The sequence below is a fragment of the Colobus angolensis genome, unplaced genomic scaffold (assembly GCF_000951035.1).
Source record: "Colobus angolensis palliatus isolate OR3802 unplaced genomic scaffold, Cang.pa_1.0 Scaffold18, whole genome shotgun sequence".
Taxonomy (NCBI): domain Eukaryota; kingdom Metazoa; phylum Chordata; class Mammalia; order Primates; family Cercopithecidae; genus Colobus; species Colobus angolensis.
Window position 1 is genome coordinate 6420326 of NW_012114932.1, and position 23982 is coordinate 6444307.

At 38.9% G+C, this 23982-nt stretch overlaps 1 protein-coding gene across 1 annotated transcript in view; it reads left to right on the forward strand.

Annotated features, from left to right (window-relative positions):
• The first annotated feature begins 18156 nt into the window (after positions 1–18156).
• RBBP8 (retinoblastoma binding protein 8) overlaps positions 18157–23982 on the forward strand; it is a 106433-nt gene continuing 100607 nt past the window's right edge. Inside the window, exons 1-2 of the mRNA XM_011939246.1 lie at positions 18157–18402; positions 21532–21738. Of these exons, the coding sequence (XP_011794636.1) occupies positions 21630–21738 (109 nt within the window). The 5' untranslated portion in view covers positions 18157–18402; positions 21532–21629. The remainder of the gene's footprint in view (positions 18403–21531; positions 21739–23982) is intronic.

Sequence of the window (23982 nt, forward strand, 5' to 3'; positions counted from 1 at the left end):
TAGAGCACACTGTTAGTATTTCTGGTGAATATATTGTATGCGGTAATTTAAAAAATTTAAATCACACTGTGTTTAAAACATAGGGCTTACTGTTTAAAGATAAATTTAATTTGGGATTCTAATTTATTTATTGAGCATTATTTATGTTTATGGTTTTGAAGAAAGCTATTTAGGAACTAGATATACATTTTATATAAAATCCATGGGTAAAATTTCAAGCTTAACTCTGTATTTTGGGAGAGGATTGCACAGTTTTCATTTAATGGAATTTTCATTTTCAAATGTAGGTAAGTCCTATTAAATATTACTTTTATATATTTTCCATAAATTGAGTCATTTAAAATATTGATACATTGTGATATTTTTGTTAAAACTGAGGACATATAAATTTGTCAATCAAATTAGCAGTGTATATTTTATACAGACCAACATATCTCAGCGCCTAGTCAAAAAGTGTTCCACTCATTTAAAATTTTTTTACTCTTTTAGTCGAGGATGCATTTCTTCTTATTCCCAGTCACACAATTTCACATAACTCTTTTTGTCAACAATGCTAGCTTTCTTAACAACTGCAACTTCTTTCCCTTCTGAATATCTTCATGTGTTTTCCACTAAAAGCACTTAGAATTATGACATTTTTTACCTAAGAGGGACATTTAAAGAATAACCAATGAATCCAACATCTCATTTTTGAGTTAAGAAATGAAAAGCCCCAAAATATAGCTAAATCACTATTATATAATCTAAGGGTAGATCTGGAGCCAGAACATCCAGGTTTCCTGACTACCACCAAGACCAGTAATTTTTTCACTACCCTACATTGACTCTTCTGAATACTACATGAAATCTAATCTAAAAAGGTAAAATTATGTTGTATAGTGTGTTAAGGAATCTTTGGTGACCTAAGAAATCATTTGTTTTTGTATTTTAATCTGTATCATTATTGCCCCAAACATTTTTAGGACAATGGCTGAATATATATGGGATTACCATTGATAATGAACGTGACTACCACTTCAAACCCTAATCTCTTAATGCCATCATATAATTTTATTTCAAACTGATGAAGGCCTCACATTCTTTCATACTTGCCCACCTTGTGGATCCCACTCTCATTTTCTGACTTAATATTGCTTTAAGCTGTCTCTACTGTCTATTTTCTTAGTATGCATGTATTTTTGTATTATTTTAGTCATTCTTACATGCTCATAATCTAGGATTTGTCTAAGTTAATATAGTATTCCTAAAGTTTGGTTAGAACTGACAGGAAAATTACGTTATGAAGACAGAAATTGCAGGACTTAAAAACCTATCTTAGAGGTGATAGAAGCCATGATTTAAGGGGTAAGCTTTGCACACAAGTGCTCAAAAAATGTTTTAAACATTTTTAATTTGAGGAATTCCTAGGAAATGTGATTACAGAAAGTTGGAGAACCAAAGGCCCAAAATTTCAATTCTGACTCCCGGTACTAAATGTTAATTCTACTAATTACCTTATCTTTTCACAGGTAAAATCCTACCTGGGAAATGCTTCTAAATCTGGTTATTTTAGTTCAGTCCAAGTGGACTCAGAAAAATAATCACTTTCATTTGTTTCTTAACTTTACAAGAGAAAAGGCAGTATACTGAAAAGCATGTGAGCTTTTGAGCCAAACTGACATGGGTCTGAATAACTCTGCTACAGATTACGTTCCCCTTGGAAATTATTTAACTCTCTAAGTTAGCTTTTCTCCATCTAGTTAAGGAAGTTAAGAAACTAATACCATTCTTTCGGAGTTGTTGGAAGAATTAAATGAGATGTCATGTAAAACACTTCACGTAGCTCTTAGAACACAGCAGGTGCTCAGCAAATGTCAGTATCTTTCTTATCCCTTTTATAGACTATATAATACATTTCAACAAATAGCTTCGGTATTTGCCGAAGTATTTCAGTATTGTCTTTCAGTAAGAGAAGTCAACTTTAACTTAGAATATGCACGTTTTTGTCAGAAAGATAAAAATAAAATCAGCAATCTTGGAAGACATTAAGATATAATGTTGGGGCCGGGCACAGTGGCTCACACCTGTAATCCCAGCACTTTGGGAGGCTGAGGCAGCCAGTCACAAGGTCAGGAGTTCGAGACAAGCCTGGCCAATATGATGAAATCCCGTTTCTACTAAAAATACAAAAATTAGCCAGCATGGTGGCACGTGCCTGTAGTCCCAGCTATTCAGGAGACTGAGGCAGAAGAATCGCTTGAACCCGGGAGGCAGAGATTGTAGTGAACCAAGATCACGCCACTGCACTCTAGCCTGGTCAACAGAGCAAGACTCCGTCTCAAAAACAAAAAAAGATACAATGTTGGAAAATATTTTAACCTTCTTAAATTAAAAAAATCAGAAACCCATACAATCCAATCCAATTAAAGATTCACTTCAAAGAAATCTTTGGTGAAAGTATTGTGAGAGCAGTACACCAAGATGATTAAAAGCCTTAAATACTTTTTAAAAATTCAATTTCAATCATCTGCACTAATGGAAGAAAGTGTGACATGGATAATTCAAATTAGAATGCAGTCATGCATCAAGTAACAACAGGGATACATTCTGAGAAATTAGAAATTAAGTGATTTCATTGTTGTGTGAACATTATAAAGTCTACTTACAAAACCTCAATGGCAGAGCCTACTACACACCTAGGCTATATGGTATGTCTTATTGCTTCCAGGTTATAAACCTGTACAGCATGCCTTACTGAATACTGTAAGCAACTGTAAAATAATAAGTATCTGTGTATCTAAACATATACTGACACAGAAAAGGTACAGTAAAAATATGTGGTAGTATAATCTTATAGGACCACTGTAGCATTTGTATTCCATTGCTGATCAAAACATTGCTATTCAGTGCATGGCTGTACCTTACTTGTGCCTTGTGAATTTTCCAACGGCTGTTTTTATCTATTATCTAACATGACATCAAATTAATTGGCCAAGAATTTCTTTTCTTTTTTTTCTTTTTTTTTTTTTCAGACAAGGTCTCGCCCTGTCACCCAGGTTTAGCTTCCTATGTAGCTGGGACCACAGGCACATGCCGCTACACCTGGATTTTTAAAAAACAATTTTGTAGAGATGTGGTCTCCCTATGCTGCCCAGGCTGATCTTGAACTCCTAGCCTCAAGCAATCTTCCTACCTCAGCCTAAGAATTTCTATATGCTCTAAGGATTGTGCTTTTTCTACTACCAAGTAAATTATTCTTTCAGGACTCTAGAATGTGTTTTCTCCTACAAAAAAAAAAATCCCTTCTGAATTAAATGTATTATAGGCTAATATTAAATTATATTGCATTATTTTGATAGCAAGTAATGATGAGCAGAGTGAGTCCAAAACGTATAGAGCACAAGAAGAAGACAGAAGAGGATTTAACATTTTCTAAAGATAATATTAAATTAGCTTCACACTAATTGATTAGGGAATGAAGCTGATGAGCAAAGATCACAAAGGAGGAGCTTTTTGTGAAATGTACTAGTCAGAAGGGAGGGAGTTCAGAATACCACGACCAACATTCTGAGAGTTTGCTTAACTAAAAAGAGATCAAATGACACATCTTCCAATGAATGAATAAAGGGCAAAAAAATAGTTAAGAGTTAACATTAGAACCAACTAATAATCCATTTATAACACAACTGATCTTACTGGGCTCTTGTAATCAACTTTAATTTCCTGAAAGATGTTTAATCGCTTCACAAAAAGCTTTCTGCTGATGCTATAATTTCAATTTAAGTCCATGCTAAAAGAATCTTGTTTTTCACTTAAATTGTAGACACTGTATGTAGATGGTGTGCAGAAAGACAAAAGTATCATTTCACTAATTTAGCCTACTAATTAATCACATATTTTTTTTTTTTCTTTTTTTGAGAGAGAGACTCTCGCTCTGTCGCCCAGGCTGGAGTAAAGTGGTATGATTTTGGCTCACTGCAACCTCCGCCTATCAGGTTCAAGCGATTCTCCTGCCTCAGACTCTCAAGTATCTGGTATTACAGGCACATGCCCCCACACCTGGTGAATTTTTGTATTTTTAATACAGATGGGGTTTCACCATGTGGCCAGGTTGATCTCGAACTCCTGACCTTAGGTGATCCACCCCCCCCCCAGCCTCCCCAAGTGCTGGGATTACAAGTGTGAGCCACCATGCCCAGCCTAATTAATTATATATTCTTATTAAAAGTATTTTATTATATACGTAAGCAATTTAGCCTATGTGAGTAGTCATTAAAATTCGTATTTAATGTGCATTTACTTTTAAATGTTTACAGTAGATATTACTACAAACAATTGCAAAGAAGGCAGAAAAACAACAAAAATTATAAAATTTTTAAAATGTTCTGGTGGGGAATGGTGGCTCAAACCTATAATCCCAGCACTTTGAAAGGCTACAGTAGGGGGATTGCTCGAGCCCAGGAGTTCAAGACCAGCCTGGGAAACAAAGTGAGACCCCTGTCTCTACAAAAAATAAAAAATAAAAAATTACCTGGGCACAGTGGTACAGGCCTGTGGCCCCAGCTACAAAGGACACTGAAGCAAAAGGATTACTTGATCCCAAGAGATCGAGGCTGCAGTGAGCTGTGTTCACACTACTATACTCCAGTCTGCGCAACTGAGTGAAATGCTGTCTCAATAAATACATAAATGATTTTATACAAATAGCTAATTTGAATAACTCAAGACTAACAACTGAACTGTCTATAAATCCAAAACTGGGAAATATAGTACGTAACAGTTCATTGTGTTAAAGACATACAGCCTTAAGAACAACCAGAAACTATTATCTTAGAAGTTATGTACCACTGACAAAGTGAAAATGTAACTTGAGTGACAAATTTTTAGTTTCAAAGTTTTATCTTAAATCTATTCCCTTGAAAGTTCTTTGCCTATCATATCTATGATTTAGATTAGGAGTGAGAAACACTTCCAACATGAAAATATTTTAAATCTAATGAATTTCTCAATGACTCTTGAAACATTAAGAAATATAAGATTGATTATAACTTTATATAGCTAATAATACCCAGGAGTATTACTACTGTAATAACCTAGCAGTGTTTCTCAAAGCGTAGTCCGTGATCATCTGACTCACCTGGAGGATGCCTATTAAAAATGCAGATCGATAACTCCATTCCAAATATATCACATTAGAATCTCTGGTTGGTAGATCCTAGGAGAGCAGCAAGAAAAGATTCTTCTGCCTACAAGAGAGAATGAGCAAGTGAGTGAGTCTTTTCAAATCTAACCCATTAACATTATCAGAAAAACCTCAAATGCACATGTTCAACCTATTTTGGGTCATTAACATTCTTACAAATGACTGATACAATTAATCTGACTATCCCATCCATGCATGCAAATTTTTAAAAGTTAAAACTTCCATTAATAATTCAAAAACAGTGAAATAGAAATCTTAAGTTTCCCCTTTTAGTCTAGGTTCTCCATGAAAAGTAAGAGCCTGAGACCTCTGGCTTACGTGCAAGTTCTTTATTTGGGAAAGCACCCAAAAACAGGAGTAAGGGATTAGTGAAAGGAAGGAAGGAAGGCCAACACAAAAGTTTATCCTTGAGTTCATCCACCACTATGAGCAAACAGGGCTCAAGCCCAGTATCTTCTTAGGAGCCATCAAACTACCCCAGAATAGCCTGTCAGAAGACACAAGAGCACTTATCTACAACTTCTGACTTCCATCAGTTAAGAGTTGCTACATGGGTTGCTAATTTCTTACACTTTCAAATTGCATACTTGTTTCTATTGGCTTCAGAGAAGCTCCTAGGACAGAAAGTCAGGTGAGGGACTGTCAAGTTTCACCTGCATGAATCTGGTTGCCACTGAAACACCTGGAGCAAGCAGGGCCCAAGACGTGCCCAACATATCATGTTATAGGACAAATATAGTCAAACTGCTTTTTCTTTAGTTATTAATTAAATTCTAATACAAATACAAAATACAATTAAAATAGATGTTCTGAGAAATGAGTACAGCAATTTCAAATGGAGAGGAAGGAACTTTAGCCTATTTTTGTCTGATGTATTTGATCCATTCCCACAAAACCTGAGATGCACTGAAACTTGATCTTCTGTGAGAAAGGTATTTTCTAATAAACTTCAATTTATTTCCTGAATTTGGTTGCCAATTTTTAAAGGATCAAACAGCAGCAAAATGGACAGTTAGTATGTACTCTGTAAATACTCTTATGTCCAGCATTGATCCAAAGACTTCATTGTTTAAGTTTTTACATTAGTAAAGTTATAGTAAAAACAGATTGACTACATTGGACCCTCAAGTAACATTTTTCATTACAGTGAAACACACAATTTTGAATAGTACAAGTTTGTCTTGGACTGGGTCCAAGAGGGTCTAGTTACAAGAAGTAATTCATTATAACCTATAATGTGATCCTGAGGCTTGGCTCTGAAAAACACATTATATGAAGGCTCTAGTCAAGCAGATTAAAAATTTTAAAACTGAACAGTTAATCATGTACTTTAATTAAGTAAATACCATATTTGTTTGTATAATATGTAAACTTAGTTCAGAGAAAGTGAAGGAGAAACAGGTGCAAAAAAAAAGAAATCTGACTAAAAGCACATCATCTTTTCGTTTAACTTGAATTTGTTAGAATAATTGAAGGTGAGTTTAAAAAAAAAAACACTATCTCCTTAGAAGTTGGGGTAAAGTAGCTAATGAATTGAATAAAGAGGAAATAGGAAAACTTAAGAGTGCACAGCAAACACAAAAAAGTGGAGATATACACTACTGAAAAAAAAGCCCAATAATAACAGATATTATTTTATTATTATTAATAATTGTGAGAGAGGGTCTCACTCTATCACCCAGGCGGAAGTGCAGTGGCAAGATCTCAGCTCACTGCAACCTCCATCTCCCAGGCTGGAACAATCCTCCCACCTCAGCCTATGGAGTAGCTCGGACTACAGGCGCACATCACCATGCCCAGCTAATTTTTATGTATTTTCTGTAGCAATGGGGTTCCCTCATGTTGTCCAGTCTGGTCTCAAACTCCTGGGCTCAAGCAATCCACCTGCCTTGACCTCCCACAGTGCTGGGATTACAGGCATAAGCCGCCGCGCTTGGCCAATAAATAATTTCTTATAACCACTAATTCCGAAATAAATGAATAGATTAGTTTCTCCTTTCTATACCATTTTGCCATTGGGTTAGACAATTTTTTAAATCCCTTGGAATATAATAAAATAACAACCACCATATAATAATACTATCTAACTTACCTGAACTCAATTATGTAAATCAAAATAATACATGTGAAAGCATTTAACAATATAGTGTAATCCTTTCTATAATTATAAATCTTTCACAATTTGCCTAGCAATTCAATAGTTTCCCTATAACTATACAACTTTAGCCATTGAAGAGATCTGATTAGCTGTAGTTCTTTTTTTTCTTTTTTTGAGACAAAGTCTCGCTCTGTCGCCCAGGCTGGAGTGCAGTGGTGTGATCTTGGCTCACTGCAAGCTCTGCCTCCCGGGTTCATGCCATTCTCCTGCCTCAGCCTCCCAAGTAGCTGGGATTACAGGCACCCGCCACCACGCCCCGGCTCATTTTTTTTGTATTTTTAGTAGAGACGGGGTTTCACCCCGTTAGCCAGGATGGTCTTGATCTCCTGACCTCGTGATCCGCCTGCCTTGGCCTCCCAAAGTGCTGGGATTACAGACGTGAGCCACAGCGCCCGGCCAGCTGTAGCTCTTAAATCTATCTACTGTTAACAACAGTTTCTTACATTGTTACAGTTTCTTACATTTCTCTCATTTAATCCTATCAACAATCCTGTAAAACACTCAAGGTACATATTATTACCTTCATTTCACTGATCAACAACCAAAGTATAGAGAAATTAAATTACTTGCTCAACAAGATTAGAATTAAAAATTAGAATTCATTCAGCAAATTAGATGGTGCAGCTGATGCCTTCCCAATATCAACTTATACAAATATATTACTATATACTTGCAATTATAGAACTCAACAATGATTCCCCACAATATAGCCTTTGCACATGCCTTCTGCCATTCTTCTCCCAATAGGCAAGCTGCTTCAAACTTCTCTTAATTCTTCTTTAAGAAATTTCAAATATATTATTTCATTCTTACCACAACCCCTTTGGGCACAGTGAGTATTAATATCCTCTTTCCGTGAGGGAAATAAGACTTGTCTAGGAAACATGTAGATAATCAGAGATAGGGTCAGAATTTAATCTCTCGTCCTATCTCCTAGCTCGGGACTCTTTCCATAGCACAAGAAGGCTGGGAATATGGCTATATGCCAGCATTGATTGTAGAACATGATCAAAATTTTTTGGAGCACTTCCTACTCTGTCCCTTCTGAGATTACAACATAATTTAAGACCCTTCAATCTACTTGATTTTAAATTTAGTACATGAAACAACTCACAACCAGGGCTGGGAAAGCCAGTATAACCATTTTTCTAATTCTATTAGAAGTCAATTTATATTCATTTCTCAAATGTACGTATCTGTTGTAAGGCAAGTAAAAAAAGCATGTGTACCAAAAATGCTAAGAAATAAATTAAATAGTCTAAAAAATGAAGTGAGATGATCATAATAGGTGTTTCACTCCAATCCTAACTGAGGAAGCCCAGTTTATTTTCAACTCTGAGGCTAATTAAATTGTGATCAAATTGTAAATACTTTTAGTTACCTCCTACAGTGTAAAGCATTTTTGTTGTTGTTGTTTGTTTGTTTGTTTTATTGAGACGCAGTCTCACTCATCAGGCTGGACTGCTGGACTGCAGTGGCACAAACAAGGTTCACTGCAACCTCTGCCTCCCCGATTCAAGAAATTCTCCTGCCTCAGCCTCCTGAGTAGCTGGGACTACAGGTGTGCACCACCATGCCTGGCTAATTTTTGCGTTTTTAGTAGAGACGGGGTTTCACCATGTTGACCAGGATAGTCTTGATCTCTTGACCTCATGATCTGCCTGCTTTGGCCTCCCAAAGTGCTGGAATTACAGGCATGGGCCACTGCCCCCGGCCGAAGCTTTTTGAAGTAAAAAGAAAAATGTACTTGCTCTGTTACCCAGGTTGGAGTGCAGTGCATGGCTCACTGCAGCCTCATCTTCCTAGGCTCAAGAGATCTTCTCGCTTCAGCCTCCTGAGTAGCTGGGACCAGAGGCATACACACCATATCTAGCTAATTTGTTTTTATTTTTTATAGAAACAAAGTCTCACTATGTTGCCCAAGATGGTCTCAAACTTCTGGGCTCAAGTGATCCTCCTGCCTTGGCCTCCCAAAATGCTGTGATTACAGGCATAAGCCACTGCACCAGGCTCTGACCATATGGTTTACAATCATCCAAACCAGGACGTTTTTTAAAGTAAAAGGAAGCTCTATTAATAATTAAGCTAGAGCAATAGGAATTAACCAGGACTGTCACTGGTAAGCTAGGGCATATGCTCACCTCACATAAGAGGTGTACTACAATTGAGAAAAGCAGGCTTTTTTTTTTTTTTTGAGACAGAGTCTCACTCTGTCACCCAGACTAGAGTGGGAGCAAGGCTCACTGCAACTTCGACCTCCTGGGCTCAATCAATCCTCCCACCTCAGCCTCCCAAGTATTGAGGCTACACACAACACTGAACCCAGCTAGACTTATGTTTCTTTTCTTGGAGAGACAGGGTCTTGTTATGTTGCCCAGGTTGGTCTCAAGCAATCCTCCTACCTAGACTTCCCAAAGTGCTGGGATTGTGAGCATGAGCTGCTGCACTTGGCCGGAAGCCTATGTATTTCAACGTTAGTATCCTAAATAGTCCACAAAAACAAACTGTCACTAAGAGTATGAGTTGAATGAAAACACAATTTCACTGTACATTTTTAATATTTCTGATTATAACTTACATAAAACTGAAAACATTTCTAGCTAAAACTCAGGATCTCCTCTAAGAACTGAACTTTGAACATAAAACATTTTTTAAATTTTTTATTTTACCTTTGGAAAAGTAACTATCAAAGCTTCCTTAAACTTAGACTAACATGGATTTGGAAAAACAAAAAGCCAATATTTTAAAGTCTATTTTTCTAAAGCATAATTAGAATAAAGACCAAAAAAAGACAGAGTACTTAAAGATATATCTGTAATCTGTGAAGCACATAATTACATTAAAGATGACAACTGTTTGCTGGCAGTGAATAAATCCATCAATTCACAGGTGAAAAAATCAGCATTTAAGATGCGACTTTTTTTTAAATGGACAAAGCAATGAATATTAAACATGCTTGCTTGTGTGAACCTACCAAAGAATTCTTTAATTAATAGAATCCAAATGTCAGTGACTTGTTCCGACAGTTAGGCCTTCATAATATTTTCCATTACTGTAAATAAATATTATTCCCATAGCTTGTATCATGGTAGCATTATACATAGGTACACTGCAGTATAATACTTTATTTACTAGATAAAATGGTAAAGATTTGTTGTTTGAGATTCTCAAAATAAAATAAACTTTTCTATTTTACAGTCATAGTGATCACTCTTAAATTACCTTATTTTTTCAGCAGTTAAGTTCTGAGATTCTTATAAGTGCCAGGGTTAGAAAAAAAGCCTATGGGCTAACCACCTAACAAAATTCTTGGGCTTCATAATCTTATATGAATAGATATGAAATATTGTCCAAATAGCCACTGCATTATAAATAGATGACATGGAAGAAACAGGTGTCCCTTTCCATTGGTAAGAAATAATTTTGCCAGGCGCGGTGGCTCACACCTGCAACCCCAGCACTTTAGGAGGCCAAGGCAGGTGGATCCCTTGAGGTCAGGAGTTCGAGACCAGCCTGGCCAAAATGGTGAAACCCTATCTCTATTAAAAATACAAAAATTAGCCAGGCATGGTGGCACATGTCTGTAATCCCAGCTACTCAGGAGGTTGAGGCAGGAGAATCACTTGAACCTGAGAGGTGGAGGTCGCAGTGAGCTGAGACCGTGCCACTGCACTCCAGAATGGGCGATAAGAGCAAGACTCTGTATCAAAATAAATAAATAAATAAGAAACCATTTTGGAAATAACAGATCAACAACATTCTTCATCTTCCCATTATAATTTAAACCTAGGCAACTATGAATATATTGTTTAACCTTCTTTATCAAGTATAAAGAGATAGTTCCTAAATCAGGCAAATTATGTGCCAGTAAAACTTTGGCCATTACTGATGGGAAATGAAACAGTTCAGTGAATGATATTTAAAAACAAACAGAAAACTATGTTAACAGCTCAAAATGGGAAATGAAGAAGGTATGAAGTCCAACGTAGCTACAGTGAAGATCAAAATAAAGCTTCCTTATCTAAATTGGAAGCCAGCCAGGATACACGAGGCTAATCTTTCTAATTAAAAAGCAAGGTATACTCTTTAATGTCCGTTATGAGCATTTAGATGAATACCTAGGATACTGTCAAAATAAAAACTGTGATGCTGACACCTTCCACCAATGTTAAATATATATTTTTAAACAATTATAAAACTTCTCAACCTGGAATCTTGGCACCATCAACTCAAATCATAAACAAAACATTTTGGCACTTGAGGCAAGATCACTGATTGATGTGTACTCCCACTCACAAACAACACGTACTAATTACTGTAAACAACTTTTAAAAAATTGAATCAAGTGTTCATTTAACACAAATGTTGCCAGTTAAGATACTTTTCTTTTGTCTTTTTTTTTTTTTTTTGAAGCGGAGTCTCGCTCTGTCGCCCGGACTGGAGTGCAGTGGCCAGATCTCAGCTCACTGCAAGCTCCGCCTCCCGGGTTTATGCCATTCTCCTGCCTCAGACTCCCGAGTAGCTGGGACTACAGGCGCCCGCCACCTCGCCCGGCTACTTTTTCTATTTTTAGTAGAGACGGGGTTTCACCGTGTTAGCCAGGATGGTCTCGATCTCCTGACCTCGTGATCCGCCCGTCTCGGCCTCCCAAAGTGCTGGGATTACAGGCTTGAGCCACCGCGCCCGGCCTTCTTTTGTCTTAAAATTTCTTTCCCTCACCTCTCAAACAGCCTTTTGTTGTGTTCTTAAAATAGTTACAACTGCAGGTATAACAATTAACCCCAGTTTACCAGTATTGTGTGTTCATGTCAGAGATACTGGAGAGTTTTATATAAGTAATCATAAAGGATTTAATCACTTACCTTTTAATTTTATGCCTGGAGATATAGGCACTCAATGCTGGGTGGGGGATGGGATGATGCAGGGAGTGGGAGACAGATGGGAAATGCCCAGCACAAATAGCAGAAATAAACAAAGAATCGGAAACTCATGTCCCATTTCCATCCTGCTTCTTTAAGTAAATCACACAACCTCATTTGTTCACTCACTGATTATATTATATATGCTAGGCCTGCGCTGTACAATACAGTGGCCACTAGTCACATGCAGACTTGAGCAATTATAATGTGGCTAAACTGAGATGTGCTGTAAAGGTAAAATATGTATCAGATTTCAGAGACTTACTATGAAGAAAAACCACCTAAAAAGTCTCATTAATTTTTATATTGATTACATGTTTAAATAATATTTTACATAAACTGGGTTAAATAAAATATATTAAGTTAATTTCACCTGATTTTTACTTAAAATGTAATTTTTAGAAAATCTAATATATGGGGCTCTATGGGATAGTTCTGTGCTAAGACTCTAGTAAAAAGTAGGAAAGAACCCAGGAGGCAGAGGTTGCAGTGAGTCGAGATTGTGCCACTGCACTCCAGCCCAGGCAACAGAGAGAGACTCTGTCTCAAAAATTAAAAAAAAAAAAAGAAAGGTAGGAAAACAGGGCCGGGCGTGGTGGCTCACACCTGTAATCCCAGCACTTTGGGAGGCTGAGGAGGGTGGATCACCTGAGGTCAGGAGTTTGAGACTAGCCTGGCCAACATGGCGAAACTCCGTCTCTACTAAAAATACAATAATGAGTCGGGCATGGTGGCAGGTGCCTGTAATCCCAGCTACTCGGGAGACTGAGGCAGGAGGATCACTTGAATCTGGAGGGCAAAGGCTTTTGTAAGCTGAGATCGTGCCACTGCACTCCAGCCTAGGGGACAGAGCAAGACTTTGTCTCCAAAAAAAAAAAAAAGTAGGAAAACAGAAGAATAAAGAAAGCACAGTCTGACATCAAGAAGCCTAGCTTAAGATTAAAAACACAAAAATAATTACAATATAATGGTGTTAAGTGCAATGATAAAGATATACGTTGAGGGTATGGGAGAATGAAGAAGGCCATTTGTGAAAAGGTATGGGAAGGAAGGATGAAGAGAGACGTTAGGTTAGTCTCCTGAAAGAGGTAGTGCCTAAGCTGAGACTTAAAGAATAAGAAAAATGAACTGTAAAAAATGGGGGTGAAAAACATTGTATGAGCCAAGACTAAGAAACAACCAAGGAAAGGAGAGAGGAATAAAAGCAGTTTCCTGTTGAAACAGGTAAAGAGCAAGGGGTACAGCAGAGAGTGTGCAAGGACAAGAGCTTGTGTGACATCTTAAAGAAATTGAATTTTAACCTTTAGCCTTTAGGCAATAGCCTTTTTTTCTTTTTTTTTTTTTTTTTAGACACAGTCTTGCTCTGTCACCCAGGCTGGAGTGCAGGGATGTGATCTCGGCTCACTACAACCTCCGCCTCCTGGGTTCAAGCAATTCACCTCCCTCAGCCTCCCGAGTAGCTGGGATTACAGGTGCCTGTCACCACGCCCAGCTAATTTTGGTATTTTTAGTAGAGATGGGGTTTCACCATGTTGGCCAAGCTGGTCTCAAACTCCTGACCTCAAGTGATCTGCCCACCTCGGCCTCCCAAAGTGCAGGGATTATAGGCATCAGCTACTGCACCGGTGTGGCAATAGTCTTTTGAAGAGTTTTAAGCAAAGGAATGCCGGAATCAGAAATAATGGTTTAGATGTTGGGCAGCTGTGTGAGACTGAATTAAGGTGAACAAGACTGGAGGCAGGGAGACTGCTGCCTAGGTAAGAAATATCAGGGCCTAAACTAGAGCAGTAAGTGAAGTTGAAAAGGAAAGCACTAATTCAAAATTATATTTAAGAGGTATCATCAGCAGAATATAGTGCCTGACTCGTCCTGACACCATGGAAAGGAGTTTGGATTGTATTCTAGGGTGATGGAAGACCCTGAAATGCTTTGAGCAGGGAGTGTGATTTTCTGAAAGACTTTAAAGAACCTCTCAGACTGCTGTTGGAGAATATACTGTAATGGAGAAAAGAGTGGTAACAGATTATTTATTTATTTTTTTAAAAGAAGGATATTGCCATAGAAGAGGTTGATGGTAGCTTGAACCAGGGTGGACACAAAGGTGAGAAGCAACTGGATTGTTTGGTGTGTGTGTGTGTGTAAGAGACAGGTTCTGGCTCTGTCATGCAGCCTATACTGCAGTTTCTCAAATCTCAAGTGAGCCTCCCGTGGGCCTCCCACAGCGCTGAGGTTACAGATATGAGCCACTCTATCTGGTCTCAGGCTGCATTTTTAACTGCAAATTGTATTGCCTAATTCATAGGGTTGAGAAAGAAAAAAGCAAGTTTAGGAAGATCACACTTGTTGAGCTCAACTGTCTTGTTTAATCAGGAGGTCAGGTCGTCCACCTAGAGTGAAAATACCTTCAGAGGCTTGAGGACTGCAAATAGTAAAAGTCTGGAAGACAGCAGAGAAAATAAAAAGAGCTGAACAAAGGCTATTTTAAGGATTAACTGATGCCCTGCATGAAGTATGAAACCATATGATTTTAGTGATATCAGTCTAACGTGATATGTCATTTTCCCTTCACAACACTCAACTACCCAGCTGCAGGAGTTAAGCACAGACTGTAGAATCTACAGGACTTCATTTGTAAATGGCTTGAGTTAGATGACTTTTTAATCTACATGAGTTCCAAAACTTTACTTTTAAGAATCCTAGAGTCTGTACTGCTATCACACACTTTATTTTAAATTGGTGCCTAGATATACATAACGTAAATTTACCATTTTAACTATTTCACTAGTTTATTTAAATTCAGCATTACAGCCGGGGCCTCCAATAGGAGTGCTGGGACATTAAAAACCTAGCCCTGAAGGTGGCAGCACTGGGCCTGAGGTGACTAGTCTCCACTTCTACTTCTGTTGCCACTGGATGGAAGCAGCCTCATCTTTTCATTACAATATATAACACAAGTGTTCATTTTCTAAGTATGCTGAAGTTGAAAAAATTTGGGAAGTACTGTTCTAAGCCAAAAAATATGAGAAACTCAGTATTACGAAGAGTTCAAAATAACTGCTTCTCTGTTAAAGATGTTTTTTCAGCAGATCTTTGGAACTTCAAAGTTTACTCCATGTGGTTCTTAAAGCTTCTTTGGAACCTATCTATGAGGATGCCCACACATTTCCATTGTTAAAGTGACTATATAATATCTCATTTAAAAATCTAAGAATTATGAATGTACCCAAAGGTTTCCACTTACATAGAAACGGGATCTATCAGGGAATGCCCATTTCATTCACTCATTTCTATGAGTGAATGATTTGGTGGCAGGCACTGGGCTAGTTTCTGGAGATAAAAGGGTGAACAAACCTTTTTTATTTTTTATTTTTTAAATTTTAGAGACAAGGTCTTTTGCTCTGTCACCTAGGCTAGAGTACAGTGGCACAATCATAGTTCACTGCAGCCCTGAACTCCTGTGCTCAAGCGATCCTCCCACCTCAGCCTCCACAGTAACTAGAACTAGAGGCATGCACCACTGTGCCCAGCTATTTTGGTTTGTTTTTTTAGAATAGGAGACAAGATTTCACTATGTTGCCCAAGCTCATCTTGAACTCCAGGCCTCAAGTGATCCTCTTGCTTCAGTCACCCAAAGTCTGGCCCAAGACATGGTTTTTTATCTCAAGAAATTTACAGTCCAGCGGGGAGACAGAATTAATTAAATAACTAAAACAATAAAAACTGTAAGAAGGGGAGGTTACATGGTACTATAAGAGGATCTAGTAGAAGAGACTATTGAAATAAGATAAAAACATGATTAGTAGATAGCTAGGGCAAAGAGTAGGGGTAGGTTTGGTAGAGAACTCCAGGCAGAGACAATAGCATGCAATGGCCTAGGAGACATCAAAAGTCTAGTGAGACCAGAGGACAGAAAACGTCTGGAAATAAAGCCAAAGAGGTAGCATAGGCAATTCAAAGGGGCTTCCTTCACAGAGTAACTGGAAGCCACTGAAGGGGTTTAAGCAGCATAGTGACATTAATAGATGTACTTTTCAAGATCACAGTAGCTGCAGTATAGAGAAGTGGTCTCAAAGTAGACACAATTTGAGGTGGAGGAAGGAAGAAGATGTATTTTTATTCTATTTTTTTCATCCTCTAAAAATGCTTTTAAAATGGATTATAATCATATTAGCTAAGAAATACTAATTATGGCTAGCTTTTGGGCACATAGTATATATCTGAATACTAAGCAGTTTACATATATTCATTTAATCTTAATACCCTGTGAGGTTGGTACTATTATTATCCTCAATTTACAGGTAGGTAAAATGGGACAGCGAGGTTAAGCATCAGTCCAAGGTCACTCAGTAAGGAAGTATTAGAGCAGGATTTAAACCCAGATGTCTGACTTCAGAGCCTGTAACTTCCTCATTAGATCATGTACCATTTTTCAGCAGTACATGTATGTAATTTAAAATTAAATATATATATGGAGAATAGATGCTCAAATTGTTTTCCGAACACCAGTGAAAACAAAGGTTTAGGAGGGGTGGTTGGCTGTGTTGATGTGGAAAGGAGACTAGCAGTAGACTAGGTAAGAAATAAGAGTATCTTGGATTATGGAGGTAGTGATAGAGAGAAGGGGATGGATTTAGATGTCTGGTAAGTAAAACTGGACTGGGTGACGGCTTGCATATGGAAGTTAGGGATGAATAAAATGTCAAGGATGACTCTGGTTTCTGACTTGCATAAATGGATTAGTGAGACACAGGCAGAGGCCATAGAACAGGTTGGGTCATTCTGCTCAGATACTTTTTCTTTGGACCACAGTACAGACCACAGCACACTGCTCTTTCAATACTCTGTTAAATGACAAACTTATTACAGGTTATATCATAAACATAAAAGCTTCACTCTGTCAATTATGTTTCCTACCTTGTGTTAAAAATTAAATAGTCAAAATTTCATCCATTTTCTTTTAAAAATGTGGAGTTAAGTCCTATAAAACGGGAAAGTGAATGATAGTTGCTGTAACACGCTAATAGGTTTAGCACCCCTCTTCTGTATACTAACTTTTTAAGTTATGGTATTTATTCATCCCTTAAGATGTGGGGACAGGTGGAAAAATTACCTTTCCACTTTGTATTTATGATTTTCTAAGTACTAAACTTTTAAACTGTTAATATTATCCCTTGTCCTTTTCCCAGGTCTTAGAATGATTACACAAAAGTACTGGACTGGTTTAAAAGATATTGTGATTCTACTCTATTTTGTTCATTTGTAGAATTTCTAGTGGTCTAAAAACGATTCTTTTAGAAATCAGGAGAAACAGGAATACCTTCTATCAGTTTGAATCTCAAACGGTCACAAGAAAACTGTACTTAAAAAAAAATTATCTAATAGCATGTTGTCCCAATAAATAATGCTGATCGCTTCAGATTCCTTCTCTTTTCAGATTTGCCAGAAACTTCCTATTTAACCTCAGCAAAATACAGATCGTTTTGATCTATGGAGTTACCGCCCAATCCTGTCAGGTCACATCACTAAATTGCAGACAACGGCGACAAGGCCAAAAACTATGTTAGACGGATCCGCGTCCATATCCCACCATCAGTTAATTTTAACTCTCCGTTCGGTACAGGTCACTCATACACGCTTCCCCGCAAAATGTTTAAGTTAGACACACTGTACAGATAACTTTCACAGAACCCCAAGGGCTTGATGCTCCCCCCGACAGAACGGCTTGACCTTTCCCCAGTGCATCTCAGAGCCGCTGTGGCGGTCGCCAGACTCTTCGGGTCGCTCCCCTCCCCATCCATTGCCCTGAGGGATGGGCCGCACAACGGAGCCCGCTCCTCAGCTGGGGCACCAAGTGCGCCGCCGCGCCGGGCAGCGGGAGGAAGGGGCGTGACGCAGCTGGAACTCCCGCGTGACGTCGGGCGGGCTCCCGGGCGGGGCGGGTCCGGCCGCCTCCGAGCCCGGCCGGCAGCCCCCGGCCTTAAAGCGCGGGCTGTCCGGAGGGGTCGGCCTTCCCAACGAGGATTTGGCACTCTGGTGAGGGAAAAGGGCGAAAGAGAAAAGCGAGCAGCCGCCCCTTCACAGCGTCCGAAAGTGGTCGCTTCCCTTTGGGGGCTTTCGCCAATCCCGAGGCAATCTTGGAGGCGGTGAGTAAAAGAAATCTCTTTACCCCACCCGGAGCTCTGGGTCGGAGCGGCTACTTCTGGTCTGGAGCTGCGCGCTTGGCGAAGGGCTCCCGGGGTAGGGGTGGCCGCCCGGCTCTGGGGCTGTGTCTGAGGAAATAGGCCGGGCCCGGGCTACACTCGGTGGCTGTGGACCGGCGAGAGGACGAGCGCTTACTCAGTACTATTTCTCGGTCTCCCGCGCGGGCTGAGGAACCGTCTTTCACCGCCAAGCGCGTCCCGCGCATGCGCCGGCTGCGGCGCGCGTGCGCGCGCTTCGGAGCTTTTTTGGCCAGACCGCACGCGGAACCCGCGCGGGCGCCTGGGGAGAGGCAGATAGAGAAGGGGCCTGGCTGGAAAGCCTTTGCAGCCCTGCTCTGCTCCGCCCATGTGAGGACCGCTCAGATGCCCCGTGCAGTTTGTTCAAGTCCCCTGTGTGACTCGAGATGTGCCTCTCGCCTTACCCGTGTGAGAATACCTGTGGTATGGCAGCGAGTATTTTGGTGAACCCCTATAGTGTGGTGGTTTATACTAAGGAATACACAGAAATGTATTAAACAGTTACAGGCTTTTGAGCCCAGAATGCAACTTGGGACGCAAGACGTACCGTGCGGAGAGATTGAGAAATGTACACTGTTGTCGTGCCTCGAATAACGGTTCAGTGCCGAGAGAGATGCTAACAAGTGCTGGGCATGCGGGGTAGGTGGAAAGGGTTTTGTGAGCTAGAATTTGCAAGTTGAATGTTCTGTTTTTATGTTTTGTTTTTAAAGCACCGTACGTCACTTACTTGAAGATAGATACGTAAAGGATGCTTATTTTACACTCTTGGCTTTAAACGAATATATTAATACTTTTTCGATCATTAAAGTAATTAAACCTTTATTTTAAACTGTTGACTTAATAGAAATAGTTTATGTCCTTTTTTTTTGTTTTTGCTGGAGAGAGGTATTTTACAGTTATGGGTCTCATGACTTGATTTCCATCCCTGACATAGCCATGTCCCAGCTGTGTGACCTTGGGCAAGTAATTTACTGCCTTACGCCTCTTCCCCCAACTCTACAATGAAATTATAGTGTCTGTCTTACGGAGTTTTTCTGAAGGTTAGGTAGAATACAAATATTCTATAATAATACCTAGTTATATATTAAATAATATATAAATATAAATATTCTACAGCAGTTTCTGGTATGTGGGAAACAATAAATGGTGACTTTTATTCACAATTATATATAGGCCCATTTGTTTGTCTGTTAGAGTTAAAAATAGAATGAAAACCTCTTTGGAAACAAGACTAATGCAGTGCACCTAATTCTACTTTTAAAAACTTTTTTGCGGAAATAAACGTACACGAGAGAAATACTAGAATTATGAACCCCATTGCATACCCATCCACCTAGCTTCAGAAATTGTTGAAGTTCAGCCCTTGTTTCATCTCTTCACCCAACATCCATTTTTGTTTGTTTTAGCTGTATTTTCTTTTTCAAGCAAATCCCAGAGAATATATCGCTTTACCTGTAAATATCTCAGTAAATATCCCTTTAACAGATAAAGCCTTTCAAAAAAAAATCATTATCATACCCAAGAAAATTAATAATTCCCTAATATCTACAATCCAGTTCATATTTAGTTTCTGCTGATTATTTTTTAAAAGTCTAATCACAATTTTTGCAAAGCTTGATAGTTTATTTTTGTAGCTCTTTACAGTTCACCAAGTGGCTTCACATATACTCTTGCTTCCTTCAGAATTACTGTTTTAACTCCTTCATCAGAAACCTCAAGAAATGGTTAGAAAGAAACAATCAGTTCGCGCACTTGTTAGAAATGGTAGTACATTGGCTAAGGAGCTAGATGTGAGGTTTAGTAGACTTGCTAATCACTATACTTTTTAAGTTGTAACTAATTAATGGTTTCATTTTAAGAACACATATTAAAATATTTACTAATCTGTTCAAACTTCTTAACCTGTTGGTTTCTTCAAGGACTATGTAATAAACTTAATCATTCACCTTTATTCTAAGAGAGGCGTGAAGTAACGTTACCCTAATTGTGTTACAACTCTAAGATGTTTCTGTGTTCACAGATCTTTGCTGTGTTTAGATCTTACTGACTTCTCTTGTTTTTGGAAAGTTATACAGATCCTCATCTGTGTTAATACATCAGTCGACTATCTCTTTTATAAAATATATGTAGATGTGTGTATATATATGGATGCTTAAGTCAAGGCTATCTTAGAATGTTTTTCAGTTTTGGGCTCAGTATGCTGTTGCACCAATTCAAAAGTTAAAAAACAATTTTTTTTTTTTTTTTTTTTTTGAGACAGGGTTTCTGTCGCCCAGGCTGGGGTGCAGTGGCATAATCTCCGCTCACTGCAAATTCCGCCTCCCAGTTCAACCTCCGTCTCCTGGGTTCAAGAGATTCTCCTGTCTCAGCCTCCCGAGTAGCTGGGATTACAGGCTTGAGCCACCGCGCCCGGCCTTTTTTTTTTTTTTTTTTAATTGAGACAGGGTTTCTGTCGCCCAGGCTGGGGTGCAGTGGCATAATCTCCGCTCACTGCAAATTCCGCCTCCCAGTTTCAGGCAGTTCTCCTGCCTCAACCTCCCGAGTAGCTGGGACCACAGGTACGCACCACCACACCTGGCTAATTTTTGTGTTTTTGGTAAAGATGGAATTTCACCATGTGGCCAGGCTGGTCTCAAACTCCTGGCCTCAAGTGATCCACCCACCTCAGCCTCCAAAAGTGCTGGGATTGCAGGCAAGAACCATCTCCCCCAGCCAAAACAATAAATTATTTTATAGTGGTAAATTAATACTGACCATGAATGATAAAAACCCCTCAATATCCAAATCCTTTCTGTTTAACATAATTTAGATAATTTTTCCGCTAAGAGAAATAAGAAAATGTGCCTGAAAATTTACCTTATATAGCCAAATAACTGAAATCAGGGCTTTTCTCAACATTATCATCTTTCCTTTCCCTCCCGAATTCTAAAAATGATTGATTATAGGTAAATAAGGAAATGGTAAATGAGGATATCTGGGCTTGTGTTTCATCCTGACTTCAAAGTACGTAAAGATAAATGCGACGTTCATCTATGTTGCAATCTGTCATTTCAGGTATTTGACCTGTCCAAAGACGACTTGATACCTCTATAATGTAACAGAAAAAGTCAGAAAATATTAAGCAAATAGAAGTGTGGAGCATATTAAGCAAGATGAACATCTCGGGAAGCAGTTGTGGAAGCCCTAACTCTGCAGATGTATCTAGTGACTTTAAGGACCTTTGGACAAAACTAAAAGAGTGTCATGATAAAGAAGTACAAGGTAAAATCTTAAATACTTAAAGCAGTATTTTGTTGCGACTGTAGTGGCTTTGTATACCTTTGTATGACAGTTCTCTTTATTTTTTCTGTTTCAGCTTTGAGGTTCGGGGGGGGGGTAGTACAAGGGCAAGTTTGGTGTGCAAGTGATTTCATCACCCACGTAGTGAACATGGTACCCCATAAGTAGTTTTTTGATCCCCACCCTCCTCCCACCCCGCAACCCTCCACTGTCATGTAGGTCCCGGTACCTGTTGTTCCCCTCATTGTGTCCATGTGTACTAAATGTTTAGCTCCCACTTATAAATGAGAACATGCAGTATTTCTGTTCCCTGCTTAGGGTAATGGTTTCAGCTGTATCCAAGTTGCTGCAAAGAAAATCATTTTGTTCTTTTTTATGGCTACATAGTATTCCATGATGTGTATGTACATTTTTTAAATTCAGTCCACTGTTGAGTTTTGTACATTTAATGACCATCTTTAAGTTCCAAGATTTTTTTTTTTTTTTGAGACAAGTTCTCACTGTGTCACCAGGCTGGGGTGTAGTGGTGTGATTACGGCTCACCGCAGCTTCCACCTCCCATTTTCAAGTGAGCCTCCCTCCTGTAGTTGGGCACACGCTGCCGTGCCTGGCTAATTTTTTATTATTTGTAGAGTCAGGGTCTCACTATGTTGCCCAGGCTGGTCTTGAACTCCTGACCTCATGTGATCCTTCTGTCTCTGCCTCCCAAAGTGCTGGGATTACAGACGTGAGCCACTATGCGTGGCCCAGGGATCTCATTATTTATTTATTTGTGTATTTATTTATATATTCATGTATTTATTTATTTACTTACCTGTTTTCAGAGAGGGTCTCACTGCATTGCCCAGGTTGAAGTGCAGTGGTATGATCACAGCTCACTACATCCGTGACCTCTCAGGCTCAGGTGTTCCTCCCACCTTAGCCTCCTGCGTACCTGGGACTACAGGTGTGCACCACCATGTCCAGCTATTTTATGTATTTTTTGTAGAGACAGAGTTTTGCCACGTTGCCCAGGCTGGTCTTAAACTTCTGGCTCAAGCAGTCCATTGGCCTCAGCCTCCCAAAGTGCTAGGATTACAGGTGTCAGCCACCGTGCCCAGCTGATCTTTTTTTCTTTTTCTTTTTGAGACAGGGTCTCGCTTTGTCACCCATGCTGGAGTGCAGTGGTGCAAACATGGCTCACTATTAGTGTCAACCTCGCGGGCCCAAGTGATTCTCCCACCTCATCTTCACAAGTAGTTGGGACTACAGACGCACACACCATGCCCAGCTAGTTTTTTTTTGTTTTTTTTTTTAACTTAACCTTCACCTTAGAACACCTAGCTAGTTTTTGTATTTTTTGTGGAGACAGGGTTTCGCTGTGTTGCGCAGGCTGGTCTCAAACTCCTGAGCTGAGGTGATCCTCCCGCCTTGGCCTCCCAAAGTGCTAGGATTACAGGCGTGAGCTGTGCACAGCCAGATCTCATTTTTAGAGGACATTTATACTTGTAGTTTTTGTGATTCATTTTTATGGTCAAATTGGTGCTTTTTAACCACAGAACATAATTTGTATACAACTTGCTGTTATTTACTAGTGGTAATATGTATAAGATAGTGGAAAAGGTAAAGAATTTGTTGACTGAAGACCTGGATTTGAATTCTGATTTCATTTACTCACTTGCTCTGTGATCTTAAGCCTAATTACCTAACCTCTAAATTTAATTTTCTTCTACAAAATTCTTTGCAGGCTATGGACATAAAATTACTACATAAGTCGTTTGACAAACCTGTAGCTCTGAAATACAAAAGTGAATGGCAGCTTGCTTTCAGAGAGCCTGCAGTCTTAATAGAGATAGAGTCATGTAAACAGATAATTACAATAGAGTGAAATTACAATACAGTGAAATAACAGTTAAAAGGTTTTTATGAAGTACAAGGAGTATATAGAGGATTAAGCAATTGTGATTGAGATGAGTAAATATTATTTGTATTAAAAGAAGCTAAGCTGAAGGTTTTGATATTAAATTTTAATATGCTTTAATTCTGTAACTTTCCCTATGTGTGAGAAATGCTTCATATGACATTTGTTTCTTGATTACCTATTATAAGTTTAATACTGCAGTGCTTTATAGCTCTATCATTACACTGGAGTACTATTAAAACATAATCCACCTGAATCTAAACTGTAGTATGTGGGTCTGTGTTAGAACTTTGTAATGGTAGGCCGGGGGTGGTGGCTTATGCCTG